Source organism: Amphibalanus amphitrite, unplaced genomic scaffold (assembly GCF_019059575.1).
Source record: "Amphibalanus amphitrite isolate SeventyFive unplaced genomic scaffold, NRLGWU_Aamphi_draft 000086F_arrow, whole genome shotgun sequence".
NCBI classification, from domain to species: Eukaryota; Metazoa; Arthropoda; class Thecostraca; order Balanomorpha; family Balanidae; genus Amphibalanus; species Amphibalanus amphitrite.
In genome coordinates, this window is record NW_024881582.1 from 820,925 (window position 1) to 839,401 (window position 18,477).

General features: G+C 47.3%; 1 protein-coding gene across 2 annotated transcripts in view; it reads right to left on the reverse strand.

The window, feature by feature from the left end:
* Positions 1-18,477, reverse strand: part of LOC122379880 — a 41,697-nt gene that overhangs the window by 10,122 nt on the left and 13,098 nt on the right. For both annotated transcript variants that reach the window (XR_006256243.1, XM_043362456.1), the window contains exon 2: positions 14,902-14,964. Coding sequence is in view for 1 of the 2 variants with exons in the window: in XM_043362456.1 (XP_043218391.1) it covers positions 14,902-14,961 (60 nt within the window). In the remaining variant the exon portion in view is untranslated. The remainder of the gene's footprint in view (positions 1-14,901; positions 14,965-18,477) is intronic.

An 18,477-nucleotide genomic window follows, 5' to 3' on the forward strand; every position in this document is an offset into this window, starting at 1 on the left:
TTTTAAGTGTTTTTCAATCTGAGGTACGGAAATCGTGTTCCCAAGAGACTGAAAGTAGCCATGCTTTACTTCAGACCCAATGGCAAAAATTCGGAATCTGACGAAATTGGCCATTTTTACGTCTGATTTATGAAAATTCTAGACAGGACATATAAAAACCCGAGATGCTATCAGGTGGGAAATTGCATTGTCTATTACCGCTTTTTGAAGTGTTTTTCGATCTGAGACCGGCAAATCGTGTTCCCAAGAGACTGAAAGTAACCCTTCTTCTACAGCAAGACAATGGCTGAATTCTAATATTTGATGGAAGACATCTTAGGTGATAATAACCCTACTACTAATTGCAATACTTCATTGGAAAGCTCAACACTGGCACTATCATCGGTCTCTGCATTGCTATTTCACAGAACAACAAGAAATAACGTTTTGAAGCCTTTGAATATGGACTTACTATTCATCGACGGGCTCGATCCCCATCACCACCAACAATTTTCCGAGAAGTCAGGATTTTGCAGATATTTAAGCAGAATTGCAGAGCTGTGTTAATACTACGGCACTTAATACACATTTTAAGACAACTGCTTTTTTCTTAGCATGAGTTAGGTCTCAGAAACAGCAGCATGTCGATATAATGAGGAAAAATAAGTGCAACTGATCGCGCAAGAGAGTATCCTTAGCTCCCTAGCAACCACCTAGCAACGTAAGGCAAAATAGTAAACAACTCCTGTTGGCTGTTGATATCAGATACTCAGCCTTGGAAGCACACTACTGTTAACGCCAGACCCCTTGAGACCCTAATTTTTCGCGATTATTTTTAAATGCGTGGAATAATTTCAACCATATTTAGGAAATAGCCGTTTCAAGACCTGCCGAAACTTTTTCTTGTAATACATTTTGTTGTCACTTAAGTATTTGTGGCACTTGTCATTGACTCGTAATGTTAACTGTTTTTCCATCCTGGATAGAGGCTTTCATACGTCATATGACATTAGGCTCCGCCCACGACTGCGGCATTGACCCGTGCCCATCAGCGACCTCTGTACAAACGACACCCCTGCCATCTGTAAAGGACTATGAATTTCGCTGACGCTTCACGTGCTGTGAATCAATTGCAGCAAACGGTCAAGTAAATGTTTGGCTCTTGTTGACTCTTATATACAGGACCAAGAGGACCATCATTCCTCGACATACTTCTCACACATGCTTCGAACAAAGGTTAACGATTCACAAATACGATTTTCGATGGAGGATATCTGTTTGGTGAAATACGAGCGAGCCTTATGATGTGAAGCGAAGGCAATTAACTAATTATTGCGTTGGTCGATGGGTGCATAGCGATGTACAAATCAGCAGCTACTTGATGACATCTGACATCCCATTATCGCATTATCTGCAACGCCATAGGCTTTAAATACAGGTGAATATTTCCTAACCTTATGTCAGGTATATGCCATCTGCCCGTCATTTACAGCTTATAAAAAAAAAAAAAAATATCAGCGAACATATCAGCATTGTAAAAGCAATGCGCATTGAGCATTTATGGCTCCTCAGTCATCATGTCGCTCTTTGGGCAATGTCAGACAAGACGTTACGCACAACTTAGCCGGCTTTCGGCACCGCTCGACCGTCCCCGCTCCCCGCCACAGCGCGAGTGACCGCGCGCCGGCCCGAACCCGCCGCAGGCCAAGACCACAGAGGCGGGGCTTAGCAGTGACGTCATAACGTATCACAGACTGACTGGTGATAGCCTCTACACACCGGGTGAAAATCTTGCTCGAAATTTAACATTACGAGTCAATGAGAAGTGCCTGAAATATTGAAATGGCGACAAAATATCTAAATCGTAAAAGTTTCGGCAGGTCTTGAAACGGTCATGTTCTGAGCTTGGTCGAAATTCATCCACGCATTCAAAAATAATCGCGAAAAATTAGGGTCTCAAGGGGTCTGGCGTTAACAGTAGACGGTCACCATACTGGGCTTCATACTGAATTTTGCATACCAGAATGGATGTTCGTCCAACTAAAATTATTTTTTCGCGAAATTTATCTTTGTTGCCCTACTATTTCTCGTAAAACCGAGATATACAAACTTCATGATATCAAAAATAATATTGTGATAATTAAAACCGCCATATAAAACAAGATAATTGCTGAGATCATGCCTACTAAACTTGGTCCTACCCCCTAATTCAATATACCCTGCTTTTTACTACACCCTTTTGCGTTAGCTTTTGACCATTGGGCAAAACATTTGTACACATTCGCCATATAGATGGCGCTACAAATGGGCGGTTGGTCACAAAGAATCACCATTGTGCAAAACTGTTCGGCGATCCTCCTCTACATCTCGACATTGAGCGAATGGTTCAACATTGTGCAAAACAAATCGTCAATGGTCGAAACTATTCGTCATTGAGCAGCCGGAAATTCATGATTGGCCAAAGCCGTCTATGGAAATTTCAGCATTCAGAAAAACAGATCAGCAATGATCGAAACAAATGATCGCGTGCACTGGCGGCCGCAGGGGGTATGGAGTAGGTCATGGGGCCCAATCCTTAACACGTCCCTCATATAACCGAGTGGATGATGGAACAAGCACACCGGGCGGCCAGTAAGTGTTCACTGGACGAGACCGACCTCAGCCGGCACACCTAGCATATACGTTCGGCTGAGCCCGGGAGCTCACCATGCTTCCTTGTGCGCGTAAGTCCCACACCAAACAGATAAACAACACCTTACGCTTATTCTAAGTCAGGTGAACGGTATTGCCCTGGGGCTCGAAATGAGATAGGCCTCATGAATTGGCGAAACCTTGCCCTCATGAGGGAGTTCCAGGATACCAAGGCGACCGTCATGGCAGATGTGCATGGTGTTCATCAGCTTCCGCCATGAGGACAGTTTGTTTATTCGATGTGCCAATAAAGAGGTCGTCTTTGAATAGGCGAATTAATCAAAAATTTTGTAATGAAGTGCCCAACGACCAACGTAGGCGTGCTAGGTTGGAATTGTATGGTGCATTGACGGAAATGACTTCAATGCATGCATTTCACACATTGAATTCAGCTGTATGTGTAGCATTGCAAGCAAAACATTGCAAGCAAAAACAAAGAACCCGAGGGGAGCACATTGTTTTTTTTTCTTGTTGACTAAATGACGTCAAAGGAATTTTAAGCCAAAAATGTCGGCGGCATTGATTGGCATTGCTCGCCGGTAAGATACACGTACTGCATGGCTTGACTGACAAACACCGTACTGTTCCATTTAGAAAGAAGCTATAAAGAACGGCTGACTTATTGCTTAGAAATGCCCATAATGCTCACGCTCAAGTGGTGAATGGAACAGCCTAGATATCCATTTATTCTGTTTTGAACATTGCTGAAGTGATATCACCAAATGCCGAGGAGTTTTGCTTATTGCCGAAGTCATGGCGAAGTGTCAAACTGTTTTGCAGATCGCTCATTTCAGTGTTCAATCTGTTTTGTCGAATGGCTGAAATGAAACACACGACGCCGGAATAGTTGTGCTCAATGCCGATTGTCGAAATGGCTCCTGAAACAGTTATGGCCAATAGTTGAATTCAATTGCAAAAAGGTGTATTACTTTTTACTAGGCCATCCTTTATGAGAAAGGCTACAGGTGTTGAACATCTTTTAGGAGCTTTAGGAGCTTTTAGGAGACTGATGGCGCTGGTGTCGCTGCGCCTAGGAGCCGGTTTTGTGCTCCGCTAGTTTTCGTGTCATTGCTTGATATCCGTTAGTATTTAGTGTCATATTCGTTCTTAATATGTATTTTGGCAGCGTTGGAAAGTATTGTTGTGTGCCTTTCTTCGCCCTACTCACGGGAGCCGAGGTACGTCCATCCACGAGTACACCGCTGCCGCGCCGGTTTCGTCTCGCACCGAGATTGTTTACGTCCGCTGTCAGTTGTTCGAGCTCGCTGTGCCTCTCCGCGCCATGACTGTCTCACCTGGCCTGTCAACTGCTGCAGCGCCGGTGACCTTGAACTGGGCTCGCTCCACTGTCACTGATCACGTGACCGCAGCTGACCGACCGCCGGAGCACCAGGTCGGAGACGCCATCTATACGCGGCAGCGGCTACTTTAGTTGCGAGACCTGACCGTCGAGCGCCGGAGCAAACAGAGTGTCGACTTCTTAGCGCGACTGAGACGGCTCGGCATCGCCAGAGGAGTCGGCCATCGAGGTGCGAGAGGAGGTCGTAAGTCGCGTCTCGGTGCAAGGCCGATCTCGGTGCACGTCACGCCTCGGCCCTTTACCGTGCGGACGGGCCGCACCGACGGGGGACAGCGCTACCTCCTCCACCCGCCGCGCCTGACTGCGGCAGACTGAAGCTGCCATGGTCGCAGCTCCTACCGGTTCAACTCACCCTACCGTGTCTGCAGCTTCATCAAATATCACCATTGAGCTGCTGAACGTCCAGTCTCTCCTATCGAAGCTTCCTGACATCGAATCCGAGCTTCAGCAGAGAGACGCTGACATCTACTGTTTCACTGAGACCAACCTCAAGACTGGGACACCGAACCGCCTCGTCAGCCTACCGGGATACCGGCTGTACCGGCAGGACAGGACGCTGGGACGTAAGAAGGCTGGAGGTGGTGTCGCTTTTAACCTTCGTGACACTCTGCAGGCGGCTCGGATTGCTACACCAGCGCCATCTGGACAGTCGCACGCCGAGTCACTGTGGCTTAGTGTTAAGCTAAATAAGAAGAGAGCCACCACCATCGGCTGCATCTACCGACCACCTTCAACGAGTGCCACTCAGGTGGATGCCGACTACGACCACATAGAGGAGCAGTTGCAGTCCGTACTCGCCGCCCACCCGTCTCAGAAGATTGCGGTGACAGGTGACCTGAACTCGGACGCGCGCACGAGTCCCGCCGCTCACCGTCGTCTCCTCGAGCTGGAGGAGCGCTTCGGACTGTGTAATGTCGTTTGCCAGCCCACTTTTTTCAGAGGTGACGTCCAGTCCATCTTGGATGTGGTGCTATTATCACGTGACTTGTGTGATTTTAATAACCCTCCTGCATGCTTCATCGAGACTTGTCATTTTGTGTCCCATCATCGCCGCGTCATTGTTCACTCATCCATACCGCGTGTTCGACATAAGCCTGTATACCGAACAGGACGTAACTGGCGGGTGTTTGATGAGCGTGCGTTCTTGGCTGATGACTGGCGCGCGCTGGTCAGACGTGATGCTTCCTGTGAGCAGCAGTGGGATGCTTTTGCTCATGCATTGACACGCTTATTAGATAGACATGCGCCCATCCGTAGGTTTAAGGTCCGTAACCCCGCTCCTCCAGCGGTCACAGAGGATACGCTGGACGTCATGCGGCAGCGCAGGGAGGCCTTGCGGTGCGCTGACGCTGACACCTATCAGCGTCTGAACGCGTTAGCTAAGCGTGCAATTAGGAAGGACCGGCGAGGCGATATTACTGAGCGTGTGCGTGCTGCTCCTCCGTCGCGTCTGTTCAAGGAGCTGGAGTCCGTTATCGCTCCTAAGCGCGGCCCGTCAGTGTCCCCTGTTGATCTCACTGCCTCAGAGCTGAATGATTATTTTTGTTCTATCGGTAGAACTACTCGCGACACAGTGATGGCAGAGTTTGAGCGGTCAGATCGACACCCTTTTGATGCTCGGCTCCCACGCGTCCACACGGGAAGGCTGAACATCATCCCAGTGACGCTTGATCAACTTCACACCGTGCTCTTTAGCCTGCCTAACAAAGACCCGTGTGTACCGGGTGACGTGCCAGTCAAAATTTTAAAATCATGCTTTAACTACATCGGTCATCTTTTACTGCAAATTATTAACTGTAGCATAGTCACTGAGTCTGTCCCTTCCAGCTGGAAGTGCGCTGTTGTCATCCCTCTCCATAAGAGAGGCGAGCCCTCGCAGGCATCAAACTTCCGACCTATCACTAATGTACCCGTCATCTGAAAAATCGTAGAGAAGTTAGTACACCAGCAGATCTCCAACTACCTCGAACACTATTGTCTCTTTAGTCCCGATCAACATGGTTTTACGGCACGTCACTCAACTACCACGGCTCTTTTTGTTTTAGCTATGAGCGATAACATACTCACTGGCACGGACCATTCCGAAGGCACCCTTTTAACTCTGATTGACTTAAGCCGTTGCTTTGACGTTGTGGATCACGCCACCTGGCTGACCAGCCTGGAACAGCTCCAGATATCCACGGGCTGGATCAGCAGCTACCTGGCCGGACACACACAGCGGGTACGAGTGGGTGATGTAACGGAAGTTAGCCCACATTCAGCCCAGATTCGGCCCAGCCCAGATTGGGGCTGCCAAATCTAGGGAAAAATCTAAAAATCTAGGGAAAATCTAAAAACCGTTTTACGCCTAAACGGCTGGACGAAACTGAAAAATAAGACCACCATTTGAAAGATCTCTTCACCCCGGACCTAATGATATGGGTAAATACCGTATCCATTTTACCAAAAGCATGATTTAACCAGGATGAAAATTTTCGGTCAATGGGGCGGCCCCTACGATTTTCTTCAAAATCAGCATGGTGATACTACTGGCCCAGATGATCAATCTGGCTGAAGAAACCCCTATGGGCATTGAAATCTATGGGGTAAAAACGCCCTTGGAAAGTTTTACCCACGAATTTCTGGCAAGTGTATCGCACGCATCCCCCCAATATGGGTATCATATGAGAGCCCATGAAAACCCAAACAAAATGGTGGGGTAAAATTTACCCATTACCCCATCCAGGGTAAAGTTTACCCAAGATGAAAATTTTCGGTCAATGGGGCGGCCCCTACGATTTTCTTCAAAATCGGCATGGTGATACTACTGGCCCAGATGATCAATCTGGCTGAAGAAACCCCTATGGGCATTGAAATCTATGGGGTAAAAACGCCCTTGGAAAGTTTTACACACGAATTTCTGGCAAGTGTATCGCACGCATCCCCCCAATATGGGTATCATATGAGAGCCCATGAAAACCCAAACAAAATGGTGGGGTAAGATTTACCCATTACCCCATCCAGGGTAAAGTTTACCCAAGATGAAAATTTTCAGTCAATGGGGCGGCCCCTACGATTTTCTTCAAAATCGGCATGGTGATACTACTGGCCCAGATGATCAATCTGGCTGAAGAAACCCCTATGGGCATTGAAATCTATGGGGTAAAAACGCCCTTGGAAAGTTTTACCCACGAATTTCTGGCAAGTGTATCGCACGCATCCCCCTAATATGGGTATCATATGAGAGCCCATGAAAACCCAAACAAAATGGTGGGGTAAAATTTACCCATTAGAATAAGACGATCGACAGTGTGTGCCGCGCGACAGTATGTGTGTGTACTGTGTGCGCAACCTGACTTGCCAGAAATTCGTGGGTAAAACTTTCCAAGGGCGTTTTTACCCCATAGATTTCAATGCCCATAGGGGTTTCTTCAGCCAGATTGATCATCTGGGCCTGTAGTATCACCATGCCGATTTTGAAGGAAATCGTAGGGGCCGCCCCATTGACCGAAAATTTTCATCTTGGGTAAACTTTACCCTGGATGGGGTAATGGGTAAATTTTACCCCACCATTTTGTTTGGGTTTTCATGGGCTCTCATATGATACCCATATTGGGGGGATGCGTGCGATACACTTGCCAGAAATTCGTGGGTAAAACTTTCCAAAGCGTTTTTACCCCATAGATTTCAATGCCCATAGGGGTTTCTTCAGCCAGATTGATCATCTGGGCCTGTAGTATCACCATGCCGATTTTGAAGGAAATCGTAGGGGCCGCCCCATTGACTGAAAATTTTCATCTTGGGTAAACTTTACCCTGGATGGGGTAATGGGTAAATCTTACCCCACCATTTTGTTTGGGTTTTCATGGGCTCTCATATGATACCCATATTGGGGGGATGCGTGCGATACACTTGCCAGAAATTCGTGGGTAAAACTTTCCAAGTGCGTTTTTACCCCATAGATTTCAATGCCCATAGGGGTTTCTTCAGCCAGATTGATCATCTGGGCCAGTAGTATCACCATGCCGATTTTGAAGAAAATCGTAGGGGCCGCCCCATTGACCGAAAATTTTCATCTTGGGTAAACGTTACCCTGGATGGGGTAATGGGTAAATTTTACCCCACCATTTTGTTTGGGTTTTCATGGGCTCTCATATGATACCCATATTGGGGGGATGCGTGCGATACACTTGCCAGAAATTCGTGGGTAAAACTTTCCAAGGGCGTTTTTACCCCATAGATTTCAATGCCCATAGGGGTTTCTTCAGCCAGATTGATCATCTGGGCCAGTAGTATCACCATGCCGATTTTGAAGAAAATCGTAGGGGCCGCCCCATTGACCGAAAATTTTCATCTTGGGTAAACTTTACCCTGGATGGGGTAATGGGTAAATTTTACCCCACCATTTTTGTTTGGGTTTTCATGGGCTCTCATATGATACCCATATTGGGGGGATGCGTGCGATACACTTGCCAGAAATTCGTGGGTAAAACTTTCCAAGGGCGTTTTTACCCCATAGATTTCAATGCCCATAGGGGTTTCTTCAGCCAGATTGATCATCTGGGCCTGTAGTATCACCATGCCGATTTTGAAGAAAATCGTAGGGGCCGCCCCATTGACTGAAAATTTTCATCTTGGGTAAACTTTACCCTGGATGGGGTAATGGGTAAATCTTACCCCACCATTTTGTTTGGGTTTTCATGGGCTCTCATATGATACCCATATTGGGGGGATGCGTGCGATACACTTGCCAGAAATTCGTGGGTTAAACTTTCCAAGGGCGTTTTTACCCCATAGATTTCAATGCCCATAGGGGTTTCTTCAGCCAGATTGATCATCTGGGCCAGTAGTATCACCATGCCGATTTTGAAGAAAATCGTAGGGGCCGCCCCATTGACTGAAAATTTTCATCTTGGGTAAACTTTACCCTGGATGGGGTAATGGGTAAATCTTACCCCACCATTTTGTTTGGGTTTTCATGGGCTCTCATATGATACCCATATTGGGGGGATGCGTGCGATACACTTGCCAGAAATTCGTGGGTAGAACTTTCCAAGGGCGTTTTTACCCCATAGATTTCAATGCCCATAGGGGTTTCTTCAGCCAGATTGATCATCTGGGCCAGTAGTATCACCATGCCGATTTTGAAGAAAATCGTAGGGGCCGCCCCATTGACCGAAAATTTTCATCTTGGGTAAACGTTACCCTGGATGGGGTAATGGGTAAATTTTACCCCACCATTTTGTTTGGGTTTTCATGGGCTCTCATATGATACCCATATTGGGGGGATGCGTGCGATACACTTGCCAGAAATTCGTGGGTAAAACTTTCCAAGCGCGTTTTTACCCCATAGATTTCAATGCCCATAGGGGTTTCTTCAGCCAGATTGATCATCTGGGCTAGTATCACCATGCCGATTTTGAAGAAAATCGTAGGGGCCGCCCCATTGACCGAAAATTTTCATCTTGGGTAAACTTTACCCTGGATGGGGTAATGGGTAAATTTTACCCCACCATTTTGTTTGGGTTTTCATGGGCTCTCATATGATACCCATATTGGGGGATGCGTGCGATACCCTTCCAGAAATTCGTGGGTAAAACTTTCCAAGGGCGTTTTTACCCCATAGATTTCAATGCCCATAGGGGTTTCTTCAGCCAGATTGATCATCTGGGCCTGTAGTATCACCATGCCGATTTTGAAGGAAATCGTAGGGGCCGCCCCATTGAACGAAAATTTTCGTCTTGGGTAAACTTTACCCTGGATGGGGTAATGGGTAAATTTTACCCCACCATTTTGTTTGGGTTTTCATGGGCTCTCATATGATACCCATATTGGGGGGATGCGTGCGATACACTTGCCAGAAATTCGTGGGTAAAACTTTCCAAGGGCGTTTTTACCCCATAGATTTCAATGCCCATAGGGGTTTCTTCAGCCAGATTGATCATCTGGGCCATTAGTATCACCATGCCGATTTTGAAGAAAATCGTAGGGGCCGCCCCATTGACTGAAAATTTTCATCTTGGGTAAACTTTACCCTGGATGGGGTAATGGGTAAATTTTACCCCACCATTTTGTTTGGGTTTTCATGGGCTCTCATATGATACCCATATTGGGGGGATGCGTGCGATACACTTGCCAGAAATTCGTGGGTAGAACTTTCCAAGGGCGTTTTTACCCCATAGATTTCAATGCCCATAGGGGTTTCTTCAGCCAGATTGATCATCTGGGCCAGTAGTATCACCATGCCGATTTTGAAGAAAATCGTAGGGGCCGCCCCATTGACCGAAAATTTTCATCTTGGGTAAACGTTACCCTGGATGGGGTAATGGGTAAATTTTACCCCACCATTTTGTTTGGGTTTTCATGGGCTCTCATATGATACCCATATTGGGGGGATGCGTGCGATACACTTGCTAGAAATTCGTGGGTAAAACTTTCCAAGGGCGTTTTCACCCCATAGATTTCAATGCCCATAGGGGTTTCTTCAGCCAGATTGATCATCTGGGCCAGTAGTAACACCATGCCGATTTTGAAGAAAATCGTAGGGGCCGCCCCATTGACCGAAAATTTTCATCTTGGGTAAACTTTACCCTGGATGGGGTAATGGGTAAATCTTACCCCACCATTTTGTTTGGGTTTTCATGGGCTCTCATATGATACCCATATTAGGGGGATGCGTGCGATACACTTGCCAGAAATTCGTGGGTAAAACTTTCCAAGGGCGTTTTTACCCCATAGATTTCAATGCCCATAGGGGTTTCTTCAGCCAGATTGATCATCTGGGCCAGTAGTATCACCATGCCGATTTTGAAGAAAATCGTAGGGGCCGCCCCATTGACTGAAAATTTTCATCTTGGGTAAACTTTACCCTGGATGGGGTAATGGGTAAATCTTACCCCACCATTTTGTTTGGGTTTTCATGGGCTCTCATATGATACCCATATTGGGGGGATGCGTGCGATACACTTGCCAGAAATTCGTGGGTAAAACTTTCCAAGGGCGTTTTTACCCCATAGATTTCAATGCCCATAGGGGTTTCTTCAGCCAGATTGATCATCTGGGTCAGTAGTATCACCATGCCGATTTTGAAGAAAATCGTAGGGGCCGCCCCATTGACCGAAAATTTTCATCTTGGGTAAACTTTACCCTGGATGGGGTAATGGGTAAATTTTACCCCACCATTTTGTTTGGGTTTTCATGGGCTCTCATATGATACCCATATTGGGGGGATGCGTGCGATACACTTGCCAGAAATTCGTGGGTAAAACTTTCCAAGGGCGTTTTTACCCCATAGATTTCAATGCCCATAGGGGTTTCTTCAGCCAGATTGATCATCTGGGCCAGTAGTATCACCATGCTGATTTTGAAGAAAATCGTAGGGGCCGCCCCATTGACCGAAAATTTTCATCCTGGTTAAATCATGCTTTTGGTAAAATGGATACGGTATTTACCCATATCATTAGGTCCGGGGTGAAGAGATCTTTCAAATGGTGGTCTTATTTTTCAGTTTCGTCCAGCCGTTTAGGCGTAAAACGGTTTTTAGATTTTTCCCTAGATTTTTAGATTTTTCCCTAGATTTGGCAGCCCCAATCTGGGCTGGGCCGAATCTGGGCTGAATGTGGGCTAACTTCCGTTACATTGGGTCATGGCCCATATCCAGATTGGAAACGATGTAACACGCAAAGAGCTGCTGGCCTGTCCGCCACACGGCTGCGCGTGCACGGGCAGTCGGCAGCCACCCACTCGCCGAGCAGACCCACTTTCGCCACTATGAATGGTGACGCTGGAAACCGCGCCACCTATCAGCACGCTCTTTGACAACGTTATTGTTATCACGTTTCTTTACATTTCTATTAGACTAATTATTGCCGGTCCCAGTGAAAAGTTTGATGCCATTTTCAGCGTTTAATTTTCAGGAGAAAATTGATCTGCGATGCTTTTAGACGAAAGTCTTTGTAGGTACTAACATATCGCGCAACAAGTGAGTGCTGCTTAACAAACCACAAAATAGCAACAGAGACCCCACCCACCTTTGACACTTGAGGTCTTCTTAGGTCATGGAAAGTAAAGAACCGTTTTTCGTCAATAGCTTTTAATACACATTCTGGAGTGATAAAACACCTAGCATGCGTTCAGCCCGATGGTACTGTCCGACTGGTTTGCATCATAACCTCGGTCATGTCATTTCGCTTACAGCCTCACTGCGCATTTTAAGGTCACGCGATGAGTCAACCCTCGCCCAGGGGGGAGGGGGGTCGAACGGAACCCATTTCAGTTTTTCGCGAATATCTCGCCCAAAAAAGGCCGATCGCAGCGACACTCTCATTACCCTCGAGTTGATCAATTTTACGCCTAATATAAAAATCGCAAGACCCTAACCCAAATGACCTTTGACGTGTGATTTATTCCTCAAGACCAGGTTTGGCCGGAATCGCGATTCGGCGTATGTCGGCTCGCATTAGCCGCGCGTTTGCAGTCTTTTTGTGGTTTGACATGTTCAAACATGTGAAATGATATTGATCCCATGCATTATGATGGGTGTCAAGGTCACGTTAAGGTCAGGTCAGGTCACTGACTTTGATGACATTTGTTCAATTTTTCGAGTTTTACATGTTTCTTGGTTACTTTTTGGGGCTGATTTCGAATTTAGCACCCATTTGAATATTAACTAAGTAGTTGTGGTGCCTTCGTAAACATGTTACGAAGCTGTCAGTGGTGGTTGACACCATACTATGTATACCCGACAGGACGCCTGCTGGTTGACCTGACCTGACCCGACCTGGCCTAAAGGCATGAAGACATCATCTGTGCTCAAAACCAGACATGTGCACGGATCCCAGACAACCAATCACGGAAATCGAGATGGCCATTAGATTGACGGTCTTCAAGCATGAAATTATGGTGGAAAACATGGCTCATAGAAGCCTCTCAATGAACCAACTATTTTGCATTCCATCAGGGTTTACAGTTCTGAGAAAATCCCTCAAGATCCATCTCGGATCCAGGATCCGTGACCATGGATCCGAGATGGATCTTGAGGGATTTTCTCAGAACTGTGAACTCTGAGGGAATGCAAAATAGTTGGTTCGTTGAGAGACATCTATTAGCCATGTTTTCCACCATAATTCCACGCTTAAAGACCACTAATCTAGTGGTCATCTTGATTTTCGTGTTTGGTCGTCTGGGATCCGTGCCCATGTCTGCTCAAAACTAACACGAAATTCGTGACCTACACCCCGAAAAGGAAACATAACAATTTCACTTTACGAAGCTCTGACAAGTCCCGAGTTTTCCGACTTTTGGGTCCTTGACATGACCTGGAAGGTCAATTAATGACCTAAGATATTAAAATTGGGTGTCGTCGGCTTCCTCGCGTTATGGGCAGCACCCTCGTCTTTTTTTCGCGAAGTCTTAGCTCAGTCAGGGACCAAACGGCAAGGGGGTTCAACTCACCCCCCCCCCCCGTACTTTCGCGGCTGTCAAAACACCAATACGGGCGAGGGTTATAGAGGATTCTTCATGTCTCCGAGTGGAAGCTAAGGATATCCTTTCCAAGCGAGTTGCCGAGCTGAAAAACCGAGCGTCGAAGGAGCGAGGTTTATCTGCAGAGCGAGGTTTATCTGCAACATGCGAGGAAAAGATATCCGATTTTCCACGAGTGAGCCACGAAGAATCCCTTATCTTTCTATGTTGGGATTTATTCTTAATTAATTAAATATTATATGTAAATGTATTTAATTCATCTAGAGGTATAAAAATAGATAAAAAGTAGTTTGTTTTTATTTCATAAGTTTCATACACCAACATCCATTAAAAATGGTTCGGTTATTGACCTATCATCACTTGAGCTATTGATTTTTGGCTGTGAACCTCGAGACTATCTTTGCATCTCAGAGGGATGCAAAGATAACAATTCTTATCTTTGCATGTCAGATGAATGCGAGATAGAAATATCCCGGCACTGTAGAGTGTAGAGCCAATGGCAAATAAACATCAACTAGAAAGCCATGAGGTTATTTTCCAATTATGGAAAAGGTATTTTCAAGTTCCACAGCGGATGTTGCATATGTAGGAGTGGGACATATTGCAACAGAAATCACATTATTCGAAAGCTCATAGACCGCAAGTCACTTTTTTGCAAATCGTTAGTGAATGCCCAACCTCTTGTGGCTTTAACAGCAAAACGTGTCCAAGAAACAGGCGCACCGACGCCCCAGTCCAATTCGAGCCTAGATTCAGGACGCACTGCATCGCCTTGAAACTTACACGATAGACACCTGGGAGCAGGCCTGGGAGTAGAAAATACGTGACCGAACTCATTCGGCACCATTATAATCGCTCATGAAATCAAGCAAACCATTAGATCGAAAAATTTCTTACTGTTAGGAGAGTTTAGGAGTCAAAGTTGATCGTGCCCACCTTTGCCAGGTTGGTCCCGATGACGTGTAGGGTTGGACTACATAGATGATCATGCCTCATGCCGACCCCCCCCCCCCCCCCCCCTCCAACTTGAAAGTCGCTCCTACACCACTGTCATATTTATGTGTATTTTCCTTGCGCAGTGGATCCCATAACGGCTGGCCGGCGAGCCGAGTTGGCCTAGTGAAGCGCGCTGTAGTCGGCGGCGAGTCCCGACGAGTCGGCGCCGGCGCCGGGAGCCTGCCGCTCCCACAGCCCGCTCACCGGTACACGGCTACGGTCCCACAGGACAGCGAACGTCGAGCCGCAACGGAGAAAGCCGACCCACACTGCAGTGTGCCGGCAGCGCGCGCCAACATCTGAATGATGGACTTTCTCTGAACTCCCAACGCCCCACGGAATTTATAGATGGCTGCATGATGGGAAGCATGGGGAATGGGGCGAAGCAGAGCGTGGTGGGGCTGCCGGCTCACCTGAGGCGCCAGGAGCAGGCTGATGGGCACCAGCAGCTGGGCCATGACGAGACGTCTCATCGGCTGAGAAACAGACAGGCACACACCGTAAATATGGCAGCGCAATAAAGAATAGGGAAGACCCGGGAGGTATGGGCCGGTTTTGTGAAATGGTAATTTTCCTCCAGTGGGCAGTGGATAGATCTGGTTTTTCACTCTGTGTACGTGATATCGCCTTTCGCCTGTAAAGTGTGCCGGATATTAGGCACCTGGGATAGACTATTTTGTCTCAAGATAACTTTTAATAAATCATGCGCTTTTTCGATCCATCAAAATACACCGGGAGGTATGGGCCATGGCCCGGGAGGTATCGGCCGGTGTCATGTTTCATATTCTTTTCTCGACATTGAGAACAATGCTCGTCGCTGGGATCTACCTTGAGATCTCTTAGAGCCCAGGTACCGCATAAGCTGTCAAAAGCTTACTTCATGGAGGCCATTTGGGCACATATTTATTATGGTTACAGGTTAACTCAATCATGTTCTATGAAATAAGACAAACAACATTCTTCTGTTAAAATGCAATCTCTAGTTAGATTTTCGACCATGCGCGACAAAAACACAACCTATTGAAGAGGATATTCAGAGAAAGCATCATTTCATTGATTTAGGGTCACCGGGGGTGGGTGGCCCAAACCTCCCGGTTAGGACGCCAGAATGCGCCTAGCATCTCAGGTCATAATCTTGCAAGAAAGCTTCCTTAATATTTTTGAGTGTGTTCCAAATACGTTTGGTTCTTGCTCACATGAAGGCGGTTGATAGTTAGGTGTTAGTCTGTTTTTGATCACAACTTGCAATTTTTTTCAATTCACAGTTCAGTTCACATTCAATTCACATTGACTTCGGGGCACCAAAACAATGGAGCTCAGTGGTGACAGTGACGAACCATTGTCTCAGAACTCTCCAATGGAAGAGGCCATGGGTGGAGCTTTTCCAGGGGAGTTAGTGGGGCAAAAAGTTATCAAACCTATGATGTCCGGTTGTTAAGTAAAACAAAATACAACAATGAATCAATTATTTTCATTACAGAGTTCATACTTTACATTACACAGACACTTCAAAGCTCCTAAATGCGAAGAAGATTGGTTTGCTAAGCAGCATAGTTCTGCTCAGCTTAAGTTGCTGGGGCCAAACGCTTATTCACTGTAAACCAAATTGACAAGTCTTGTGTAATATAACCAATCATCTCTTGGTATGTTTACCAACTGATGCTTTTTAAACATGTCGTTGTCTGGTGCATTGCTTGTCAGGTGACAACTACGAGTCAATAGTTACTATGCACACCAACTTCTCAGTATCCAGACCAACTCTACATTTGTTTAAACGTTTGTTTCTTAACCAGTTTTGGAAACTAGCTGCCGCATGTTTATTTAACTGGCGTCTGACTTGTACTGGTCAGCTGGTCAGTATACACATGGTCAGCTGCGCCTGACGTCAGACTTGGCGGACCAATCAGCAGTCGCCGGACGCCGTTAGCGGGCCCCGGCGGTTTCGAACCAGCAGTTGTTGCGCGACCGCCGTGCAGCATGGAGCAGTGACGAGGGCTGTTCCAGCATTGGTGCAGTAAAAAGTGAAATATGTGAACTGTGGTGTTCGTGCTGTGAGTGAGGCCCCCTCTGGCCTGCGGGACGCACTAATCGTGCCTACCAGCGGCCGAGACGCCTCCCTTCTGCGCGCGCAAAGTAAGTGGGCCAGACCGTGCAATGTGCATGCACATGTTAGCAGATGTTTTGCGGTCGGTGTTTTTTTTTATAAAAACACATTTATTTGCCTTTAATTCAACTCTTTGTATTTTTAACTTAACCTCTGACCTCAGGTCACCAAAGTTACTTAAAAAAAAATTTTCTAGGTCAAATGCTACACAACCGTGCTCGTTATTTGTCTTTATCTCTAAAACTATTTTTGGCAGCTGGTTGAAGTTCACGTCTGTGACGCCGAAGTTTGCCGTGCAGGAGTCTAGAAAAAATCGGCCCTGAGACCTTATCAAGAAGGCTAGGTCCAATTTGTTTTGCTTCAGAAAATTTTAAATTAATGGGGGATAAGGTACAGCATGTTTCGTATTTCTACTCCTAAGCGTTCATGTGGTATCGCAAATATTCGCCAGGGGAGGCGAAAAACGCCCCCCCCCCCTTTCCGGGCACGCGAGGATTAATGCTTAAGCTCAATACGTATGCATGTAACCTGAAAGGCTGAAACCATAATAATTTTTAATTGGCAGAATCTAGGGGCAAGGAGCTCATGGATTTTGCAGATCGGGGTATCAGACAACAATCGGGTCACCTGAAGCTTGCCCCCACTGGCGAAAATTCGTGGCGCCGCCACTGGTTAGTGTTCCATTCCCGTGTTGTGGCCGAAGCTGTGCTATTCTGGCCACTCTAACAGCCGGCGGCTATACCGGCCGACCCAGGTGACCGCCCGCCCGAGAACTGAATACAGTTGTCTCAGACATGTGCTGGAGTGTGGTCTGCGGTCCGAGTGCGATTCAAACATGGCGCGGTCGGTATCTACGCCTTAGAGCAGTGTGAAGCTCTTCATTGTGACGACATTTGCGCGAGCAGTGATACATTGAGAGTGTGTGTGTAGCACGGACGATGTCCGACACTGAGAAGAATACCGAAATGAAGCCGGCAGGGGCGGCACCGGTGGAGACGTCGACAGAGATGCTAACTCGCCTCCTCGGGCAGCAGCTGGAGCTGGCGGCCAGGCGGGACGAGCAGCTGACCATGCTGCTACAGCATCTCCACCCTCCACCGAGTGCCGGCGTCGGCGCTCACCCAACCAGCACCGGCGCGAGCACTAGGACGGAGGACGCGACGGCGGCGGCTACCGCTGGTGCTCGGCAGCGGATCAGCCTGCCGGCGACGGGAATGCCAGTTCCCAGACTGCACTCCTCGGTATCCCTGGTGGAGTTCGAGACCTGGAAAAGGAAATTCGGTGGATACTGCTTGCTGACACACATCCGTGAGCTCTCCATTCCCGAACAGAAGGCAGCTCTCATCGCCGTTGTGGACGATGACTGGGCCCGCACAATCGATTTTGGACTGCAGACGCCGGCCGAATCGGATCTAGACACCATCATCGGCGCTATGCACATGTACTTACGCCGTCAGCGAAACGTTATAATTGACCGCAGAGACTTCACATCCCGTATGCAGCAGCCCGGCGAGTCGATCGATGAATATGTGTGTGCTTTGAAGGAAATCGCCGCGTGTTGCGATTTTTGTGAGCAGTGCATCGATGACAGATATCGAGATCATCTCGTGGTGGGCACGATCGACAGTGACGCGCGCCGACGCATGCTCGAGACGACCGACTTGACGTTCGACAAGGCGCTGGACATCTGTCGAGCTTCAGAATGTGCAGAAGCCAGAATGTGCAGAAGTGCAGACGCCATAGACCCCGCGGCGTGACAGAATACCCCTGATTCGGCTCAACTACACTGCATCTCTTCAAAGCCTAAGCATTTTACAATTTACCACCCAGCTATGCACAAGCGCAGGCTCATAATTCACTGCTCAACTCCTTTTTTGCTCAACCC